Source organism: Notechis scutatus, chromosome 8, assembly GCF_049901735.1.
Source record: "Notechis scutatus isolate UNSWTSFEM ecotype Mainland chromosome 8, rNotScu1.2, whole genome shotgun sequence".
Taxonomy (NCBI): domain Eukaryota; kingdom Metazoa; phylum Chordata; class Lepidosauria; order Squamata; family Elapidae; genus Notechis; species Notechis scutatus.
This window is the reverse complement of record NC_142016.1, coordinates 21,308,977-21,330,473: the sequence shown is the minus strand read 5'-3', so window position 1 is coordinate 21,330,473 and position 21,497 is coordinate 21,308,977. Positions and strand designations below refer to the sequence as shown.

The 21,497-nt window shown below is 43.4% G+C and overlaps 1 protein-coding gene across 1 annotated transcript; it reads right to left on the bottom strand.

Moving 5' to 3' along the window:
- Nucleotides 1-1,636: 1,636 nt before the first annotated feature.
- On the bottom strand, nucleotides 1,637-17,939 carry LOC113421177 (uncharacterized). The gene is made up of 7 exons (XM_026681435.2): nucleotides 17,766-17,939; nucleotides 12,992-13,105; nucleotides 10,868-11,014; nucleotides 8,348-8,491; nucleotides 7,168-7,302; nucleotides 5,805-5,963; nucleotides 1,637-4,492 (listed from the first exon to the last, which is right to left on the bottom strand). Exons 1-7 carry the CDS (start codon nucleotides 17,812-17,814, stop codon nucleotides 2,958-2,960), a joined length of 2,283 nt encoding a protein of 760 aa, XP_026537220.2. The 5' UTR covers nucleotides 17,815-17,939; the 3' UTR covers nucleotides 1,637-2,957.
- Between the last annotated feature and the right edge of the window lie 3,558 nt (nucleotides 17,940-21,497).

The window sequence follows — 21,497 nt, the reverse complement described above, 5'->3', positions numbered from 1 at the left end:
TGACATGATAGCTGTGTTCCAAAATCTCGGGCTGTCCCAAAGAAGAGGGAGCCAAGCTATTCTCCAAAGCACCTTAAAGGCAGGACAAGAAACAACAGGTGGAAACCAATCAAGGAGAGAAGCAACTTAGAACTAAGGAGAAATTTCCTGACAGAGAACAATTAACCAGTGGAACAACTTGCCTCCAGAAGTTGTGGATGCTCCAACACTGGAAGTTTTTAAGAGGAGATTGGAAACCATTGATCTGAAATAATATAGCGTTTTTTTTGCTTGAGCAGGGGGTTGGACTAGAAGACCTCCAGGGTCCCTTCCAACTCTGTCATTCTGCTAAAAATACATAGGCAGGGAAGTCTGCAGAGATGGGGTTCACAAAATGAAGATGGCAACGAAAGGTTCCAATCCCATAACTGTATTTACTCTCTTGACCTTTTGGACTCTATTCCTGCAGAAACCCTTCCATGTAGGACTGGTGAACCAGTGGTGGGATTCCAATTTTTTTTACTACCGATTCTGTGGGCATGGCTTGGTGGGCATGGCAGGGGAAGGATACTGCAAAATCCTCATTCCTTCCCCACTCCTGGGGGAAGTTTACTGCAAAATCTCCATTCCTTCCCCACCCACCCCCCACTAACCTGCTTTCCAGCTCTGTTCTCCTGTGCAGGGCAACCAAAGAAGACCCAGCCGATCAGATGGGACTCAGGAGGCAGAGTATAGATGGAGGCAGGGCCAGTCAGAGGAGGTATTTGCCAGTTCTCTGCACTATTCAAAATTTCCGCTACCGGTTCTCCAGAACTGGTCAGAACCTGCTGAATCCCACCTCTGGGGTGAACGAATGGAAACAGTCTTCCATACAATGACATCCACAGCAGAAGATCACTTCTTAACAGAAAAGCTTTTTAAAGTAGATTGGAACTATGACAAGCTGCCTGCGTACTGTGAAATATTCTTCGAAGAGATGGGACTTTGCTTTTGTCGTGCACCTCATTTTGCCACGTCCCTCGTACACACATCCCACCCCCATCTTGGCATCTCTGATCTTAGATCTGCTCTTGGACAAAGGACATTTCATGGGGGCAAGGCAGAAAAACAAGATGACTGGGGCATGTTTGTGATGTGGTAGGATTGCACCATTTTGTGTGAAAATCCACAGAGTTTGAAATGTCTCATTCAAGGGAAATAGAACGGAAAAACAAAAACAGAAGCGACAGTTTCTGTCTTTTTAAAAACCTTTATTTATGTTGGCCTTATTTGGTTAAGACTTCGATGAGCAAAGATCTTGGAATATCCTTTTTTTATACAACACCAATCAAAAGTCAACAGAGGATGAGCAAAGAGTATGGCGCAATAAAGGCATGTCGGAAACAGTCTTACAAAGAGGTTTTCATTCAGTCATGGAGGAGAACTCAGGCAGACTCTTTCAGCCTGCCTCCGTTCTGATGTGTTGGACTACAACTGCCATATTTTCCAAGCATGGAGAAGATCATAATGTTTGTTGCTGTTTAGAGCTGGAATGTCTAACATTGCAACTTTAAGACTTGCAGACTTCAAATCCCAGAATTCCCCAGCCAGCAAAGCATAGCCTAGCTGGCTGGGGAATTCTGGTATTTGAAGTCTGCAAGTCTTAAAGGTGCCAAGCTTGGACATGCTGGTTTAGAATCAAGCCACACCTTCTGCGAAGTATCCCAAAGGTGCTTTTTCCAAAGCTTCTCATCCAAAAAGCTTCCTCAGTTGTAGCGGAACTGAACTGAAGAAGCTAGTTGGATGAGAAGCGACATGTTTTCAAGGTAGAAAAAAAACACCAAGAAAGTCCATTTACCTATTTAAGAAAGCACCTTTGGGACAACCATGACCTGGATGACTAAGAATCTCCATAGACCTTCTGCTACGTGGCTATTTAATAAAAGTATTGATTATGTGCTATCAAATCAGTGTGGATTCTTAGGAACCCTACAGATGGATCTCTAGAAGGATCTGTCTTCAACCTGATCCTTCAGATCTTCCAATCACTGTTGTAATCAAGTCCATCTACTTTGCAACTGGTTATCCTCTGTTTCCCGTTTCCTTCCATCTTTCCCAGCATTATGAACTTCTCAAGAGAGCCAGGGCCTTTGCATGATGGGTCCAAAGTAAACCATTTGAGCCTGGTCATTTGTGCCTTGAGTGAGAACTCTGGATTGATATGTTCTATGACACACTGGTTTGTTTCCATAGGATTGTCAAGAGTCTTCTCCAACACTCAATTTCAGAAGTGTAAAAGTAGAAAAAAAATAGCAGGATTTAATCTGGAGTCTTCTCAGTGCCAGCTGATTTGTGCAAATTGTGTTGGATATCAGATTTGAATTGTGCATTTGGGAAAACTGAATCGATTTGGAAAACACAGCGATTTTTGATACCCAAAGTGAAACATCCAAATGGGTTTCTTTGGTAAGCGGGGGAAAAAGCTGTTTCAGTGGCTACACAGAAATATGCATTCATGTGCACTGATGATGTTAACTAGTTTGGTAATGAAATGTCTGCAAGAAAACAAGCAAGCTTGGAGAGCATCAAGGTTCCCACAGAAACATCCCAAACTGAATTAATCCAGAGTCAATATCAAGTTCCCTTTGAATCAAATCTAACTGAATATATGCTCAACCCTACACAGTATCCAAGGTTTATGAAGCAATCCCCGGTTCCTTACAGCAGGGGGAAAAAAAATCCCATTCCTTTGTAGTATACATTTTTGTACGGTACATTCTCTCCTGCACAAATATAAACACACACACATTCTCTTGTTGCAAAACCGAAGTTTGCCAAATTTTAATCTAGCTCCTCATTTGCAAATTTCACCCTACACCTTTTGTAAGCGCTGTGGATGTGGGAACCACCCAAGTTCCCGTGTTCTTTGCTTGAAGCGGGTTGGGATAAACCTGGGTCACCCTTCAAGTGAATGCGCTTTCCTCCTCCATCACGAAAAACTAAGTAAGGGCAGCTAACAAAAGAGTGAGGGAGAAGAGCCCCAAATTTGTGGCGAGGCCGAGAGCTCCACTGTTGTGTTGCTCTTTTACCGCTGTGTTGTGTTCTGGACTTTTAGGATCACTGAAGAACGAGGTGCTAGCGTTCCTCGTAGCTTCTTCTTCTGCTGCTCCAAATGAAGTCACCAGGTTCACTTCAAATGGGTTTTCACACCCTGTCTGGTTGCACGGAGTCTTGGTTTTGGGACGGGAGGTACTAGGTGCCACAACAAGGCCCATTCCAGGATTGTGGATGGAGTTGGACTCGGTGTTTGCTGCTGCAGAAGCATTTGCTCCATACTTGCCTTCTACAATGAAAGAGCTGTTATCTATAGATGTGATGGGAAGTCTGGGAAGAACATTGCTGGCCAGGCCATCTGAAGTTGCATTACGGCTGGTGGGGGTTGATACGGGAATACTATGATCAACGATGAAGTTGTCCCCTCCAGATGTTCCATAGCCATGCTCCATGTTGGTGCTTTCTGAGGTATTAGTGGCAGGAGAATGTGGAGCTCCATGTTCTTCTATGGCTAAAACAGAAGCATTATGTATGTTTTCAGTGGATGAGGAATAGGATTCTGATTCTTGATTGCTTCCTTCTCTGAGAAAGTTGCCAGCATCGGGAGCATCTTCAGCAGAGCTGGAAGTGTTTACTGGGGTCCTGCTTCCATGAGAAGAAGATGCAGGGTGGCTGGAAGAAGAACCTTCATGGTCCTTCTCCTTGGTGACTATGAAGTGCCCCCCAGAGCTGAGGCACTTCTCCTTTGTCTCACATTTGTCATCATTGCTAGAAGCTATCAAAACTTCTTTGGAGGTACTTGTCTGGATGGGGGAGGGAGTCGTAGGAGAAGCGGTCTTGTTTCTCTGGGGAACAATGAATGGGATCAGTAGAGCAACACCACCAGGGTAACCAGAAGTCGAATTGCTTGTCTCCAGGTTTGTGGTAGCCAAGGAGCTGCCTGAAGAACCATGTCCAGTATGTGAATCGCCAGTAGAAAAAGACGTTTCTCTGCTTTCAGAAGAATTTCCAGAAAGAGTCTCCTCGTAGGGTTTTCCACCTACGAAGGTCTGGTCGTGATGGGACGAAGGTCGGACATGGCTCTCGTTGACCAAATTCTCACTCGCTTTCTTTTCATCAACCATGTAGACAGTCTCCTTATCAGTGTGGTTTCTAGGAGATGGGCCCTCACCAGGAGGCGAGTCCACCAACACCATGAGATCTTCCATCTCATCTGAATCGAAGCAATCAGATTTGGGTGTAGGCTCAGACGGCTTGTAGTCGAATGTGACACATCCTACATCCTCAGTGTTTTCGGGGCTGTCAGCAGAGTCTCGGGGTTCCGTGATCACGCCGTCTACAATGCGGTTGTTGCAGAGATTCCCTTGGCAACAGATGATGTCAGCATCTTCCAGCTCCTGCACCAATTCTAAGAGAGAGCTCTGGCACATGGCAGGGGAAGCACAGCCTTTGAAAGTCACCAAGCTCACTTCTTCCCCAGCTGAAAGGAAAAGGAGAGTGTCAAGCCCAACACTGATATACGTGTAGTCATTTTATTTAGCCTTATTATATATTCCTTTTCTTTCTTTCTCTTTGCTAGTTATGGGGGGGGGGGTTTCGGGCTTGCCACATTCCTAAGGGGGGAGGAGTGGAGATAGAGAGAGTTGTTTAGGCTAGGTGGTTCTTCTTCCCGTGGGAACAAAAGCTGACCATGCTGTGACCTGGAGGTGGAGATTGATGACCCCAGGAAACGTTGATTTATTTCTATTGGGGAATGTGACTTTTGGGAGCTGTTTCTAATTTGCAATGTTATGTGGTGTAATTCTGGGTTGTGTCAGATCTGGAATTACAACAGACTTTGCCAATTTGATGTTTTTCTAAATAAAAAAAATGTTTTAGAAGATGGACTTTGCTCTTTTCTTTTTAAATGGATTTCATCACTTGGAAACCTGACAGAGAGAAGGAGAGTAGCCAACAATATCAATCCAAGAGTTGATTAGACCTGGAAGAGACTGAGTGAGCCTCCTCCCCCAAGAGTTAAGATATGTCTCCATTCTGGAGTCATGGACTGTCTAAGTTTCTAGTCCAGGGATCTTCAAACTTGGTAATGTTAAGACTTGTGGATTTCAACTCCCAGAATTCCCCAGCCAGCATGAGGAATTCTGGGAGTTGAAGGCCACAAGTCTCAAAGTTGCCAAGTTTGTAGACTGTCACTGGCTGTCTAAGTTCTAGTCCAGGGTCTCGAAACTTGGCAGTATTATGACTTGTGGACTTGTGCACTTAAACTCCCAGAATTCTGCCGCCAGCATGAAGTCCACAATTCTTAAAGTTACAAAGTTTGGAGAGCCCTGGTCTAGTCTATCTTATGACCATCTAAACATGGAACCTTTGTGGTTCCCTATTCTACTGTCGTCCTTTAAGCAAGACGAAAAAGGAAGTGCAAAAATTGTGGTTAGACTTGTCTCTAGAGTAAAGTAGAGTGTAGTGTAGTGTAGTGTAGTGTAGTGTAGTGTAGTGTAGTGTAGTGTAGTGTAGAGTAGAGTAGAGTAGAGTAGAGTAGAGTAGAGTAGAGTAGAATATAATAGAACAGAACAGAACAGAATAGGGTCACAGGTGACTGTGAATTATGTATGCCAGACCTGGCTTCATTTAGGTTAACACCCGGCAAGTTGATTCTGGGAGTTGAAATCCACAAGTCTTAAAATTGTTGCCTGGTGAATTCTGGGAGCTGAAGTCCACAAGTCTTAAAGTTGCCAAATTTGGAGACCCCGATATAAGCCAAAGTAGAAAATTTCTGAAGGTCAAACACTCACCTTTACGGCTGTTGCCAATTCCTTCCAGGCACATGTTACGAACACCGGTGCACTTCACTTTGGAGATGGTCTTGTTGGAACATCTACCTCCAGAGCCCTGTCCATCCACACAGCTGTAGCACTCCAATCCGTTTGGAGCCTGGCTTTCCAGGTGCAAGTCTGAAGGAAGTGGAGATACGAAGCAGGAAACAATCTATGAACGTTTGTGTGTCATGATCAGGACATTGAGTTTCAGGCTGTTCATAGGAAGAGTCAAACCAGGAGGGTACTGCTTCACACAAATAAGAGATTTCAGAGAGTCTCTTTCTCCACCATGACCTACATAAGCTGCCCAGAATTCTCTTTTGTGCATAGATCAGATGCAATCCATGCTATGTTTTGAAACTTGGTCTGTTTGGAAACCCACCTTTGCAAATTTTCCACCTTTGCAAATTTCCTTCTTGCTGAGAAGCATTTGGTGGTTTGCGAGGGGAAATGAGGAAGCGAAGAGAAGTCCAATAAGGCACCAGGCTAGAAAGCGGGAGATTGTGAATTCTAGTCCTGCCTTAGGCATGAAAGCCGGCGGGGGACATTGGGCCAATCACCAGGAGATGGTGAATTCTAATCTCATTTTTTTAAAAACCCAGCTGGGTGACTTTAGACCAGTTCCTCTCTCTTGGCCCAACCCACCTCACAGGGTTGTTGTTGTTTGGGGGGGGAGGAAATAGGATGCAGAAGGTGTTGGATATGTTCACTGCCTTGAGTTATTTGTAAAAACAGTAAAGGCGAGAGATAAGTAAGAAAATAAATGAAAATGAGCTGCCGTATATGGTAGCTAGACGGATGAGCAAACTTCTTTTCCCTGAAATATTTCTTGTGGTCAGCTGCTAATGTGTGACTGGGCTGTACAATTCAACATGGGCTACTTTCCTGGCAGACACGTCTCTGAATATTTCCCTGAAATGTTAAAAAAAAACTTTTCCAGTGGATTAGAAGCTCTGCTATGTTGAGGGCATCGAGAAAGCTGCTAAACCTCTGAAACAATGACCCCAGTGAGTCACAGGTGTCTAGTAAACCAATAAATGCATCCTGAAGTGACCCTTGGATTTTGAAATGATGCAGTCCTATACAGAGTGATGGGCTGTTGCCAGTTCAGGCCGGTTCTAGTGAACCGTACGAACGATCCGTTGGCCCGCCCTACCCTGTCTTACATTTCCTTCTTTTGCCGCTCAGCTGTTCTACTTAGCGGGGAGAGCTAGAAGGTGAGCTGGAGAGGTTCAAATTGGTGTTTACTGAATGCTGTGCACACTCATAGAACCGGTTGTTAAACTGGTTGCAACCCACCCCTGCCTATGTGCCACGTGTAATCGAGGGGGAGGATTACCTGGAGTGAAGGTATTGCAAAGCGGAGTATTGCAGCAGCTGGCGTGGATGATCTGGCTTCCTGAGTAAAAGCTCAAAGTATCCTCACACCGGGGGAGATTGGCGCAGCCTTTCAGCTTGAGGTTGGAATACGGACCTATTAAGAAGGAGGTTTGATAGAGTGGGTCCATTATATCCACAGCACTGAGTGTTATCCCTACCTCATCACCTTTTTAGTCAGAGAGAGAGGACAATGGTTAAGTAAGGCATATCTCAGCACTTGGGGGTACCTAAGTGATGGCCTTTCAGTCTAGCTTCATGAACGATTAGCCAGATCTCACAGCTTGGTCCCTTTTATTTAATGTCCCCATTCTCTGCTTATGTAGTATACTAAGAAATAGTTCTGGAGAACTTAGCAAAAGTTGCACATTCCTTGTCAATCCAAATAAAGGTATCATCCAGGGATGGAGGTTGGGTGTTGCGGTGGTAAAAGTTACTACCCACTGCAGTGGAATGTAGCCTGGTTTTCCAGAAGGAAGAAGTTGCATTCCAGAGGGCAAAAAAAGATAGCAAAGCATGCAAAGTTTGGTTGGGAGAAAGAGAGTGTAAGAAGTTATATCTATAATGATGCAAATAAGTTCCTTACTTTGGCAAGATTCTGTCTTTAGGTGAAGAACATTAAAGGGAACTGCTCAGAAGTAACTCCACATGTCCTTCGTGGTTCTTGGGGTCTCAAACCCAATCCAATATACACATAAGCTATATTCACAACCAAATCTATGACATGGGCTTTGGCTACAACAACGTTAAGAAATCTTTTTGTGGGCTGACAGCATAATTTTGTTTTGATTTTCCTCAGGTGTGCTTTTCTGAATCTGGTTGGCATATGCTGCCTTCTCATCAGCTGTGTTCCTCTAGAGCATTTCACAAGTCAGTTACAAACTTAGAAGCTGCATTTGTGTATCAAAATCACCTTAGCTGATTTTTGGGGATCTTAGCATGTTGTCTGAATTCAGATTTTTGGTTAGGTATGGTTCAGGATAATGTGCACGCGCTCTTCTCCAGTAAAACAGATTATTCAAATAATCAAATTAAGAACAGTGGTACAACTCTTCCATTCATCTTAATCCAGCCATTCGCCCCCATCTCCAATCTACCTACCTCTTTCTTTCTCTTTCCCAGATTTTTCGTCAGCTACTTACCCAACTTCCCAGTGATGTCAAGATCCACACATTGCTCCTGATGCCCAACACAGCTGATCTGAGTGCGAGAAGCTTCAGGACACCAGGCTCCCTGGGAGGCACAGGTATGGCAGCGCATGTGATTGGTTGGGGCAGGATGAGAGACTGGGGAAGAGGCACACAAAAGGGTAGAAATTAACCGCCAATCACTGTTCCAGCTGTTGTACAGTTGGGGTTAAGTTAAAGCTAGGTCTTTGTGGGTTCCTGGTCAACATATGTTCAAAAACAGCTTGCCAATATATTTTCTGGGATCTTTTTCAATTTTCCAGTCAAGCCTACAGTCCTGATATTTCTAGGTTAGGGTGTCAAACTCAAGGCGTCACGTTGTTGCCATCTGATGTAGCATGACTTTTTCCTCTTTGCCAAACTGGGGGTGGGGGTGGCCAGAGTGTGATGCATACAGCCCACAGGCTGTGAGTTTGACACCCCTGTTCTAGGTGGTTTCCTTTCCAAGCGCAAATCAAACCCAGCCCTGCTCAGTTTCTGTAGTAAAATGTGCGAATGACCTTGGGGAGACAAGGGGAAGAGATGCAGCCTAGGAATCAATGAGATAAGAGAGGGAGGAGCCCCAGTGGCTTAACGGTCAGAGGAAGAAATAAGGAAGGACCTGCCCTTATAGATCAATCAATGAAAAAGTCTGAAATACTTTCAGAAGTCAAGAACAAATTCTTCTTCCAACTCAGCTGCCCCACGTCTTGCAATAAGGCTGTTCCCATCCCCACTCAATATTTAAAAAAAAAAAAGGAAAAGGAAAAGGAAAGCTAATTATCTGGTTCTTGCCAATTTCATCCTTTTGCTTTTTTTCCTCTAGAAACTACTAAGGGGAACTGCCAAGCTATGAAGTCATCATTCCCCTTATAAGACCCGAAGCTCAGAAGTTTGGAAAGACAAAGGGGAAGAAGAGCTCCCTCTAATGGAGAAATGGAGCCACAGCCTCTTAAAAACAAAAATCCTTGCTTAGCAATGAACTAAAGTGCAACCGAGTCAGAACGTTGTCCAGCTGCCTCCTGAAAAAAAGCACTTTGGGGACAACCAAGACTTGGATGACTGAGAATCTCTACAAATTGAGTCAGAAAGTTCTGTTCTTCAATTGTGGAGAAACAGACCTGGAAGGCCAGTCTGTGAAGCTGCTTTCAAGCTGACAGAGAATCTCCGCGGAATGCCAGCCCAGCTCAACTCAAACTAATGTCTCATTTTCATACTTTCTACCCCCAAACGTCACAATAGGGGAATAGAATTAGGTTTTTTAGGTAAGAAGAGCATAGAGTCCAGTGTGGCTTAGGTGAGTTGAACACATTGAGATAATACTAAAAATACCAACAATCAACATTTGCCTATCAAAGGTCCTTGGGAAGGACTCAATATGATAAAAATGACAAATCCAGTCTAAATGTCTGGCTGACTGTGCGATGAACTAATAAGAATAAATACTGCCCCAAAGGAAGGATGGACAAACGGCTACCAAAGCCCTTATCCCATATATCAATCTTTCATAGGGATCTTTTTTTGGGGGGCGGGGGGACAAATAAGTGCCTTGCAACATCACTTGGCAAACTAGCTGACTTATATACTTCAGGTGCAAGTGAAAAAGCGGGAGATTTGTATTGTAACATCACCACACAACTTGTCATTTTTTTCCTCGTTGTGGTTTATATTAGACCCCTGTGCAGCCTTTCCCAACGTCATGCTCTTTGTGCTGAATTCCAATCCCCAGAATTCCTAGTCGGCTGAATGAAAATTCGAGGAATTGTAGTTTAATTCAAAATACCAGTTTGATCTACTGATTAAGGCCCCGGGATAGAAATCAAGAGACTGGGAGTTCTAGCCCTGCCTTAGAAAGCCGGCTGGGTAACTTTGAGCCAATCACCAGGAAGCGGTGAGTTCTAGTCCCATTTTAGGCATGAAAGCCGGCTGGATGACTTTGGGCCAATCACCAGGAGATGATGAGTTCTAGTCCTATTCTAGGCATAAAAGTTGGCTGGGTAACTTTGAGCCAATCACCAGGGGGCGGTGAGTTCTAGTTTCACCTTAGGTATGAAAGCCGACTGAGTGACTTTAGGCCAATTTATTTTATTTATTTATTTATTTATTTATTTGATTTGCCAATTGTTTACAAGATAATAAGTATAAGAGTATACATAGTTGTGAATACATGAAATGGGTACATATATGAAAAATAAAAAAATAAGAGAAACAATAGGACAGGGACGGTAGGCACGTTGGTGCGCTTATGCACGCCCCCTACAGACCTCTTAGGAAAGGGGTGAGGTCATTCCTCCCTCTTATCTCAACCGACCTCAAGGATTGTTGTTGTGGGGAAAACAGGAGAAGGAAAGAATATTAGATATATTCACTGTCAAGTTGTTTATAAAAATAATAAAGGTGGGATCTAAATAAAAATGGTGGGATAAAAATAAAAATTCTTTTGGGGGGAGGACCCCTCCCGGGCCCAGTTTGAAGGGGCTCCCCTTCAGGACTCACCGAAGTAGGTCTCGTTGTTACAGCCATCCTCCGCACAATAGTTTGCTTGGTACGAGAGAGTCACAAGATGCGAAGTCATGGAAAAAGATTCAAATGGATAGAGCTGTCGAGCGCAGCCTTTCCTCACGGTCTGGAATTCCAGAAAAGCTGAGGGAAAAAAAGAAGAGATGGAAATATATATATATATATTTTTTAGGCTGGAGAATCCACGACCCGGTCAGGATAGATAATACTGTTTTTTCCAATACTTCTTTCTACCTCCCCACAACATGAATGGAATTAGTTGGTTTTCCTTGTTTTATTTCGACAAATAAAACTCTTGAATTCTCTTCCTGTGTTTGGCTTTGGAAAACTGAATATCCTTTCCTGTAATGCAGAGGTCTCCAAACCTGAAGACTAGTGGATTTCGACTCCCAGAATTCCCCAGCCAGCTGGGAGTTGAAGTCCATAAGTCTTCAAGTTGACAGGTTTGGAGATCAATACTGTTAACAGAATGTGAGAAAGACCTTGGGAGACAGACAGAGAAATGCTGCCAAGGGAATGGTCAGATAAGAGACAGCATAGTCCACAACTGGACAATGGGTGGGGCAAGAAGCTTAGAAAAGACCCTCCCTAATTCTAGGGTAAGAGGACATGGTGGCTCAGGGGCTTAGACACTGAGCTTGTCGATCAGAAAGGTCGGCAGTTTGGCGGTTCAAATCCCTAGCGCCACATAACGGAGTGAGCTCCTGTTACTTTTCCCAGCTTTTGCCAACCTAGCAGTTCAAAAGCATGTAAAAATGCAAGTAGAAAAATAGGGACCACTTTGGTGGGAAGGTAACAGTGTTCCGTGCACCTTTGGCATTTAGTCATGCCGGCCACATGACCACAGAGACATCTTCGGACAGCGCTGGCTCTTTGGCTTTGTAATGGAGTTGAGCACCACCCTCTAAAGCCGGAAACGACTAGCACGTATGTGCGAGGGGAACCCTTTACCTTTTAATTCTAGGGTTGTAAAGGAAGCTGTGGGTGGAGGATTGTACTTTCAGACTTGACAGATTCTGCCAAGATAACTTTACAATAAAGTAGAACTAGCTCATCGGGTTGCGATTTCTATCTGGGATGCCAATATCAATCTTGCCAGTCTGAATATATAATTTACTCCCTGAACTGCTCAAGAAACTAGGGAGGGTTTCTTCTGAGCCACTGCCTCACCCTCCATACAGCTGCAAGTTATGTTGTCTTTTATCTACCCTTTTCATTGCTCTGTGTCCCAAGGTCTTTCCCACATACCATTATACTTCCCTTATTTCTTGCTTCCTCTCTCTGCACTCCAGGAAATTCAAAGAGCAGGGATGGCTGTACTATCATTAGTGTTCAGGGATTTTTCAAATCATAAATTAAAACATATGAAGAACGATTGCGGGAATTGGGTGTGTCTAGCTTAATGAAAAGAAGGACTAGGGGTGTCCAATAGCCAGGACTGGGCTGCTGGGGGTTTGCAGGGGTTCAGAAAGGCCCCTAGCTAAGATTCTGTGCAGTTCGAAGAACCCCCAAACCAGAGGGGGTATTCAGCAGGTTCTGACCAGTTTTGGAGAACCAGTAGCGGAAATTTTGGGTAGTTAGGAGAACCGGCAAATCCCATCTCTGACTGGAGATTTTACAGTATCTTCCCCTGTCACACCCACCAAGCCACGTCCACAGAACCAGTAGTAAACATTTTTGAATCCCACTATTGCTCCAGATCTCACCCCTGGCTGGCCCTACACATCCTGCTTGAGCAGAGGAGGGGTTGGACTAGAAGACCTCCAAGGTCCCTTCCAACTCTGTTACTCTGCATTCTACACCAGTAATTGCAGCATTTGCAAACAATGGAACCCACGAAAGTGACTTTTCCAACACAGCCGCCCATTGTTTTGCTATGTTCAAACCACCCATGTTCCAACTTCTTTGCAGAAGACAAGAAAATTGTTGTACAAACAGGGGCATCTGCTGGTCAGGTCAAGAAGGTAGCCGTAGCAGTACGATCAAAGCTCTACTACCTAGTTTGAAAAGTGGGCAGAGCTTCGATTGTACCATCGTGGCCAACTTGATTTTTTTCTGGACCACACAATGCAGACAATGCTTGTGACGAATGACACTCACAGACATGTGCCTTTCGGACTGAAGTTGTGCAGCTGGCTGAGGAATCTTCGCAGGTCATGTTCTGTCCAACACAATTGTATTCTCCGTGGCATGTATTACACTGCAGGCAAAACACTGGGAAGAAAACAAGAAAAATTACTTTAAGACTGTAGTACTCTTTATTCCCTTAAGACCTGTGGACTTCAACCCCCAGAATTCCCCATCCAACTGGGAATTAAAAGTCCATGTGTCTTGAAGTTGCCAAGGTTGGGCACCCCTGCTTTAAGATTTTTATAGTCCACCCAACTCAGAGAATATCCAAATCCTTAACTGAACACAAGCACAGAGGCAACTGAAGGGAAGGAATGGTTAGAAGCCTCTGTTTATGCATTTATTTAATGCTACAAAGAAAGAAACAACATGGATTGGATAAGAAAGAAGACAATAAATGCAGAATATATTTAAAATGTTCCATATATTTTTAAATCTGTGCACTGTGAACTTGGAAGTCGCTCAACAGTGAGATAGGTGGCACATAAATTTAATAAATAATATACAAAATAAGTACAATGCCTATGCCTAAAGGGACGTGTTTTGCATAAACCATGCAACCAAAGGATTTTTGGGAAACCCAATTGCTATGAAAAGAACTTTTAACACCCAGTTTCAGGAACCAGAAATGTGAAACTGGGTTCATCTTTATTTTCGCCTTTTTGATCTCTTTCCATATTTATCACCGTAGCTAATCATCCTGCCTTTGCAATTATGTGACAGAGAACACTGAAGACTGGAAACTTCCTATTGAGAGAAGTGCTTTTAATTTTAAACCCAGAGTTTTAAGAGTCTTGGGGGTGGGGTGGGGTGGTATGTGGAACCAAGAAGAAAGTCTAGTTTTGTGTCTAATTATTCTGTTTCCCTGTCAATTCCATGAGCTTGGAAGAAACTAAGTGATGTTTAAGGTAGCCTTTTGAGGGGTGGAGTTGTGATGTGCTATTATCTACTTTAGGCAAGTAGAAACACGTCTCCTCAGCTTCACTATTAGGCTAGTTTATTATTGCCAATAAACCTATCCCTGTTCAGATAGTTCAGGAAATATATGGGACTGGATTGTATCTTGCAACAAACTGTTTATTGAGTTGTTTATTGATTAACTCATAGTGTAAGTAACTTGCTAAGCCAGCAACCAGCTTCTGCAATCCTGGACTTATATAATACATTAATCCAAACTAATAAAGCCAAGTTATTGCAATACATGAGTCTAATCTTTTTATTGAATGCAGAGAGGAGATGACAAGAAAACATCAGGAAACCTCAGAGAACTTGCTAACTAGCAAGCAAATAAAACGTTGGAAGACTCAGCCTGATGGGCAACTCGGCACAAGGTAGTCCTCGACTTATGACTGCAGTTGAGCCCAACATTTCCATTGCTAAGCAAGACAGTTGTTGTTAAGTGAGTTGTGCCCCATTTTACGACTGTTCTTGCCACAGTTGTTAAGTGAAGTCACTGCAGTTCTTACGTTAGTAGCGCGATTGTTAAGTGAATTTAATTTCCCCATTGACTTTGCTTGTCAGGAGATTGTCAAAGGGAAATTACGTGACTCCAGAACACAGCAACTGTCATAAATACGAGTCAGTTGCCAAGCATCCCGTTTTGATCACATGATCTTGGTGATGCAGCAAGAGTTATAAGAGTGAAAACAACGTTGGTTAAGTCACTTTTTTCCCCCCCAGTCCCATTGTTGACTTTGAGTTCGTCTTGACTTGTTGCTTCCTATGTTTGTTAGTTCCTGAGGCTGACCTGGATGTAACGGTTCCCACGTGGATGTAGTTTTCCTACCCGGCTGCCGGTGTTGACCACTAACACGCAAATACAAGAAACCAGAGGTGGCATTCAGCAGGTTCTCATCAGTTCGGGAGAACTGGAAATGTTGAATATTTCGGAGAACCAGCAAATGTCACCTCTGGCTGGCCCCGCCCCCATGTATTCTCCGCCTCCTGAGTCCCAGCTGATTGGCTGGGTCTTCTTTGGTTGCCCTGCACAGGAGAACAGAGCTGGAAAGCAGGTTAGTGGGGTGGGGAGGGAATGGGGATTTTGCAGTAGCCTTCCCCTGCCACGCCCACCAAGCCACGCCCACAAAACCAGTAGTAAAAAAATTTGAATCTCACCACTGAAGAATATATATATATATAAAGCACATATAAATAAATATATATAAAGCACATTTCCATTCTAAGTAAGGCATGTTTCCTCACAAGTCTGTCCCACCAGGGGTGGGCTTCAAAAATGTTATCAAGGGGTTCTCTGGCTGGTTGCTGGGTGGGCGTGGCCATGGTGGGCGTGGCCTAGTCAGCCTCCTGCACCACAGCGCACGGTTGAGTGTTTTTGCCATCCCCAGAAACGGCCTCCCTGGGCTCCGGAGGCTCTCTGGACGCCGGAGACAGGCCCATTTCCGGCCTTTCCAAACTTCCGGGAGGCTCGTTTTTCTCCCTCCCTGAGCCTCTGTGTGGGCCTTGCACTTACCTTCATCCAAAATGGGCCGTGTGGGGATTCCTGGAACGGGCAGGATGGGGTGGTTAGGGTGGGATTTGGGGGTTTTCTGAACTGCACAGAATCCTAGCTAGGGGCTCTCCCAAACCCCTGCAGACCCCCAGCATCCCAGCCCTGTGTCCCACTGAATTCAGTGCGGAATTGTCACAAGCTAGTGAACGGAGGTTAAAATCCGATATACAGTTATGCACAAATAATCCCCATTGGACATCGATGGCTGAGCCGCCAGCAATATATTCTATTACTTTGAACAACATCAGAATGCTCTCTCTTTATTCCAGCTGCATTGAGCATTCTGAAATTCAACCAACTCCAGAAGCTGTTTAACTTTTTTTTAAAAATCAGTCGCTAGCTTTTGAAAAAATGAAATATTTTACATATCAAGTTACTTACTTATACAGATACCCTACCTGAACTAAAATACATTAAAACTGTTTATAAAGGAATAGAACTGTCTCTTCTCTCAATCATTTTCTAGGTGACTTGTTCGTTTTGCAACATAGTTGGGAAGAAGCAGCTAAATTTATTTTTCACGTGTTAAAAAAATGAAGACAGGTTTTCTTTATCTGCAGGCTGGACACGGTGTCTGTCCACTGATTGGCAGGACAAACCTTAATATTCATTTTAATATTTTATAATATGTTTTCTTTCAAACCTGACAAACTTGTTGCAGATATTCTTGCCTTATTATTACAGTTTGTATGTGCTCAATAATTGCCCTGTTATTGCAACTGGATACAAACAATGCATTGAGGTTTATCATGCTTCTTCCAAGTGTCCACAGATCTTGGGTTGGCCAGCATCAATGGGTACTTGAACAGTCCTAAGTGCTACAAACAATTATTAAGTTGCAATGATCCATTAAACTTGTTGGTTTTTCTTTGCACAATAAACTCTTATCAGGTTTTATTTTCACTACAAGTCTATGGAGATTCTCAATCATCCAGGTCATGGTTCAGTCCTTTCAACAGATCCAAGAAGGCTCCACACCCATTTGCACCATTCAGATGACCCTAACAACACAGATAAACCTCCAGGTGGCCTTAACAACTCGCTAAAAGAATGCAAATGAACCAGCTGTCTGCAAGGAGTGTAAATCCATTCATTCCCCACCATTCAGTAAGAGCTGAAGAAGTTTATTGGATGAGAAGTGAAATGTCTTCAAAGAAAAACCAGAAAGTCCAGCTGCCTCTTGGAAAAGCACCTTTGGGATAATCTACACTAGGTATTTCAACTGAAATATTCTCCAACAGTGGACTTCAGCCCTCAATATTCCGGAGCCAACTGAGCTATTGCTGTGAATTGAATTCTATATATGGAGTGTGGGGGGAGGGAAATTACCTATATCAATGTCTATGGAATTTCTCAGTCATCCAGGTCATGGTTTCCCAAAGGTGCATTTTAAAAATGCAATTGGATGTCGTTTTTCCTTGAAGTCGTTTGGCTTCACCAGTTCCAAGAAGGTTCCACAACCCATTTGCATTCTTCAGGTGACTCTGAAGGCACAGATAAACCTCCAAGTGGCCTCAATGACTCTCAGAAAGAGTGCTAACGACCAGAGGACTGCAAGGAATATCAATCCTTCCATCCTTCACCATTCAGACAGAACTGAAGAAGCTTCTTGGATGAGAAGCGAAACATCTTCAAGGAAAAACAAAGCATAGTTGCCTTCTGAAAAAGCGCTTTTGGGACCTACAGTTATAAACAATCTTGCATTGCTGAAGGTAAAGTCCCTTCTGAAGCAAAACCTTTGTTTCTAATACTCTGAATGTGTCAGAACAGAGTTTCTCAACCCTGACATCTTTACGATGTATAGATTTCCCAAGGTAGCATGCTGGCTGGAGAATCCTGAGAGTTTGAAATCCATGCACCTTAAAGTTGCAAAGACTGAGAAATGCCGTGTGTTGGAAAGCAGAATGGATGGGAAAGTTAGAGATGCTAACAAAATTTCACTTTAACGGAAACGTAAAACAGATTCTAAGGCTCCTACAGCACAGAAACAGTTAAACCTAATCTAAAAAAGACCAAAAGGGTTTGGATCAAGAGAAAGTGCTCCAGAACAGAGCTGCATACCGTTTTTTTTCCCCCTAAGGCACAAATACAAAACAAAAGTAAAGATTCTTCCCTAAGAAAAAGAGCTGCAAAACTTCCAAGGAAAGTAGAATAATAAGATAAATAGAATAAAAGCAGAGTTGGGATTGAATATCAACAGAAAGGAGTCTATCAAGGCAGCCAGTCTTGCTTTACCTTGGCTGAGGAGGGTGAGTAGCAGTACCATTAGCAAGTTCTTAGCCATTTTGAGATGCCTCTAACTTCCCCCTTTGTATCCTGCTTCCTGGACGTGGCCAGCTGCCTTGTCACTGATTCTCATGAGTGTCTAAATATTCCTGGCTGAGCATTCCCTTCTATATGGACCTGCCCAAAATGAAACACCTGTTTGGGTTTTCATTCATCTCAGGCTAAGATCCTCCTCTGCTCCAATGAGTGGGAAAGGGCAGTTTCAACCCCGGCACGTGAACAGCCATCCCAGAGGATGCTCTGGAAAGAGACCCACCCAGTATCAGGGATGAGTCACAGCTGGAATTCGTCAGGAGCTCCTGAAAGCACCTCAAAGGATACAGGGGGAGGCGAGTGTACCAGGAATCCAACCCAGCTGGTTGGAATGAGAGGTAGGAGAAAGAGAGGGAGAGTAAACAACCGGTCAGGGAACGGGAGAACAAGAAAGAAGAGAAAGGAATGAGGAGTAAGCCTGGAAAGAATGCTTCACAGAATAGTCTTCGACTTATGAACACCGTGGAGATCAGAAGTTCCATTACGAAGTGAGACTTATTGGGCAAGATCACCTGCTAAAGGAGAGGGAAGGAAAGGAAAGGAAAGAAAAATGCATTCCAGCATGGAGTCTCTTCATGGGAGGAAGTGAAAGAGGCCTGTCTCTTGAAGCATTTGTTTGCCCTTTCCAATCAATCAGAATAGAGCTGGAAGGGACCATGGAGGTCTTCTAGTCCAGCCCCTGTTCAAGCAGGAGACCTTATACCATTCCAGACAACTGGCTGTCCAGTCTCTTCTTAAAAGCCTCCAGTGATGGAGCACCCACAACTCCTGGTGGCAAGCAGTTCCACTGGTTAATTGTCCTCACTGTTAGGAAGTTTCTCCTTAATTACTTCTCTCCTTGTTTGGTTCCATCCATGGTTTCTTGTCCTGCCCTCTGGTGCTTTGGAAAAAAAGTTGACTCCCCTCTTCTTTGTGGCAGCCTCTCAAATACTGGAATCCTACTATCATGTCACCCCTAGTCTTTCTTTTCTCTAGACTAGCCAAACCCAAATCCACTTTTTCCAAAGTCTCAACATCTGTTTTGTAATATGACCAAAACTGGCAGCTATATTCCAAGTGTGGCCTTACTAAGGTTTTATAAAAGCAGTACTTTTATATATTTATAAAAGCAGTATTGTTATAGTATTTTTATATATTTACAGACCCCTCACATCCCAGACATAAACTGTTTCAACTCCTACCCTCAAAACAACACTATAGAGCACTGCACACCAGAACTACTAGATACAAGAACATTTTTTTCCCAAACACCATCACTCTACTAAACAAATAATTCCCTAAACACTGTCCAACTATTTACAAAGTCTGCATTACTATTACTATTAATCTTCTCATCACTCCTTATCACCCATCCCCTCCCACTTGTGACTGTACAACTGTAACTTTGTCGCTTGTATCCTTACAATTTGTATTGACTGTTTCCTAATATGATTTGATTGCTTATTGTGCCCTGTGACTATTATTAAGTGTTGTACCTTATGATTCTTGACTCTTGACAAATTTATCTTTTCTTCTTTGTATACTGAGAACATTTGCACCAAGACAAATTCCTTGTGTGTCCAATCACACTTGGATAAAGTGTGATAAAGAGTTCTATTCTATTCTAATGAAGAATTCTATTCTATTCTATTCTATTCTATTCTATTCTATTCTATTCTATTCTATTCTATTCTATTCTATTCTAAATACTTTACATGATTTTGATTCTGTATCCAAATGAATATAATCAGTCTGGCAAGATTCTCGTAAATAAACTGATTTGGCTTATTCACTGAATTGTTCTGGTTCCTTGTATCTGACCGGTTGCTAAGTGAGTTGTGCACAATGTTACAATCTTTTTTGCCCCAGTTGTTAAGTGAATTACTTGGTCACTAAACAAACCTGGCTTTCCCCATTGACGTGGCTTGTTGCAAGCTGACTGGGAAAGTTGCAAACTGTAACCAGTTGACCCCAGGATGCTGCATCTGTCATAAATACATGCCAGCTGCCAACCAACTGCAGTGGTTGTAAGTGTTGAGGAACGGCCATTCTTTTCAGTGCTATTGTTCTCAGGGTTCCAAGTAACAGACCCACAGCAAGCAAAACTCTGAGGCAGGTAGATTCCTCAAAGAAATGTTTTATTGGGTATATCATATTGGCACAAATCTGGTGAAAACCGACTCTGAAGACTCCCGCGATTTTCACCTAATTAAAAGTTTTCCCCTTTCCCCAAATAATCAGTCACACAGTCCAATTGAAGTGCCGTCTGGTTGCTGGGTAACATCATTCCTCCTCTCTCTGACCAGGGGTGAGAATGTCCTTGGTTCCCAAGAGAAAGCATTTTGTTTTGGCTACAAAACCCCAGTTATCTCTACCCCTCACCTCCCTATCCCTCAGTTCCAGTGTGGCAACACTGAAATCACAAAATGGCTACGGTCAGCTCAGCTTCAGGGTTGACAGTTGTAACATCGAACAGTGACTAAACAAATAGCTGTAAATTAAGGACTATCTGAATGCTTAGATGAGTCCAAACTAACAACCTTATTCATGTCACAGGCAAAGCTTGCTTGGTTTTAATCTGGGGTTTGGGTTGACTTGGTATCTTATGTAAACCTGGGGTTGGTTTCTGGTTCAACATGTTGAGCAAACACCGAAAAAAGGATGCCAATGTTGTATATGTTGCAATGCAATATTCTTTCATCTTAAGGATTTTGGAATAATCGCTAATGCTGGACCGCATCCCAGCAATCTGGCTCTTATTATATCACCCTGGTTCTGTAACACGGGCTGTGTTAGCACTGTGATTTCAAAAGTTTTAACAAAAGTGTGTTGAAGCACATGGAGTGTACACAGGGGGACTAAACTCAACTCTGTCTACCCCTTTGTAAGTTGTTTAGAGTCAGTTCCACTGGAGCAGCAGAGCGTTTCTGAACCCATGGTGGGATTCAAACTTTTTACTACTGATTCTGTAGATGGGGCTTGGTGGGAGTGGCAGGGGAAGGTTACTGCAAAATCCCATTCTCTTCCCACCCCACTCACCTGCTTTCCAGCTCCGTTCTCCTGTGCAGGGCAACCAAAGAAGACCCAGCCAATGATCAGCTGGCACTCTGGAGGCAGAGAATAGACTGGGCCAGTCAGAGGTGGTATTTGCCAGTTCTCTGAACTACTCAAAATTTCTGCTACCAGTTCTCCAGAACTGGTTAGAACCGGCTGATTACCACCTCTGCTCTGAACTGAATAAACCCTCAAAACCAAACACAGCCATTTTCATGATGTTATTGTAGTACACGACCAGGTCTGGCAATCCCAGAAAAAATGTAGCTGCTTTAAGGAGCTGCAGATAAGTGTGATGTGAGCACCACTGGGTGCACCAAAGCACTTTTTGCCTTTAGCCTGACAGTGCTGCACACCCTGTGTTGTGTGTTTACTATTAGACTACTTTAAAGGTTTTGTTTGTGCAGTTGCTTCTGAGAGCCGGGAACATCCCTAGGTTAGGAGGCACCAGGAAATCTCTGATTGATGATGATTCAGTTTCCGCATCTTTAATTGATGCCTCTGTTCAGGGGGTGGACAGATAAAAACACTGTCTTACTAGATAGGGTTCCTCAAGGACAGATGTGTAAGTCAACTGCAGAAATAGAGTTTGGTATCAATTTAAATCAGACCCAG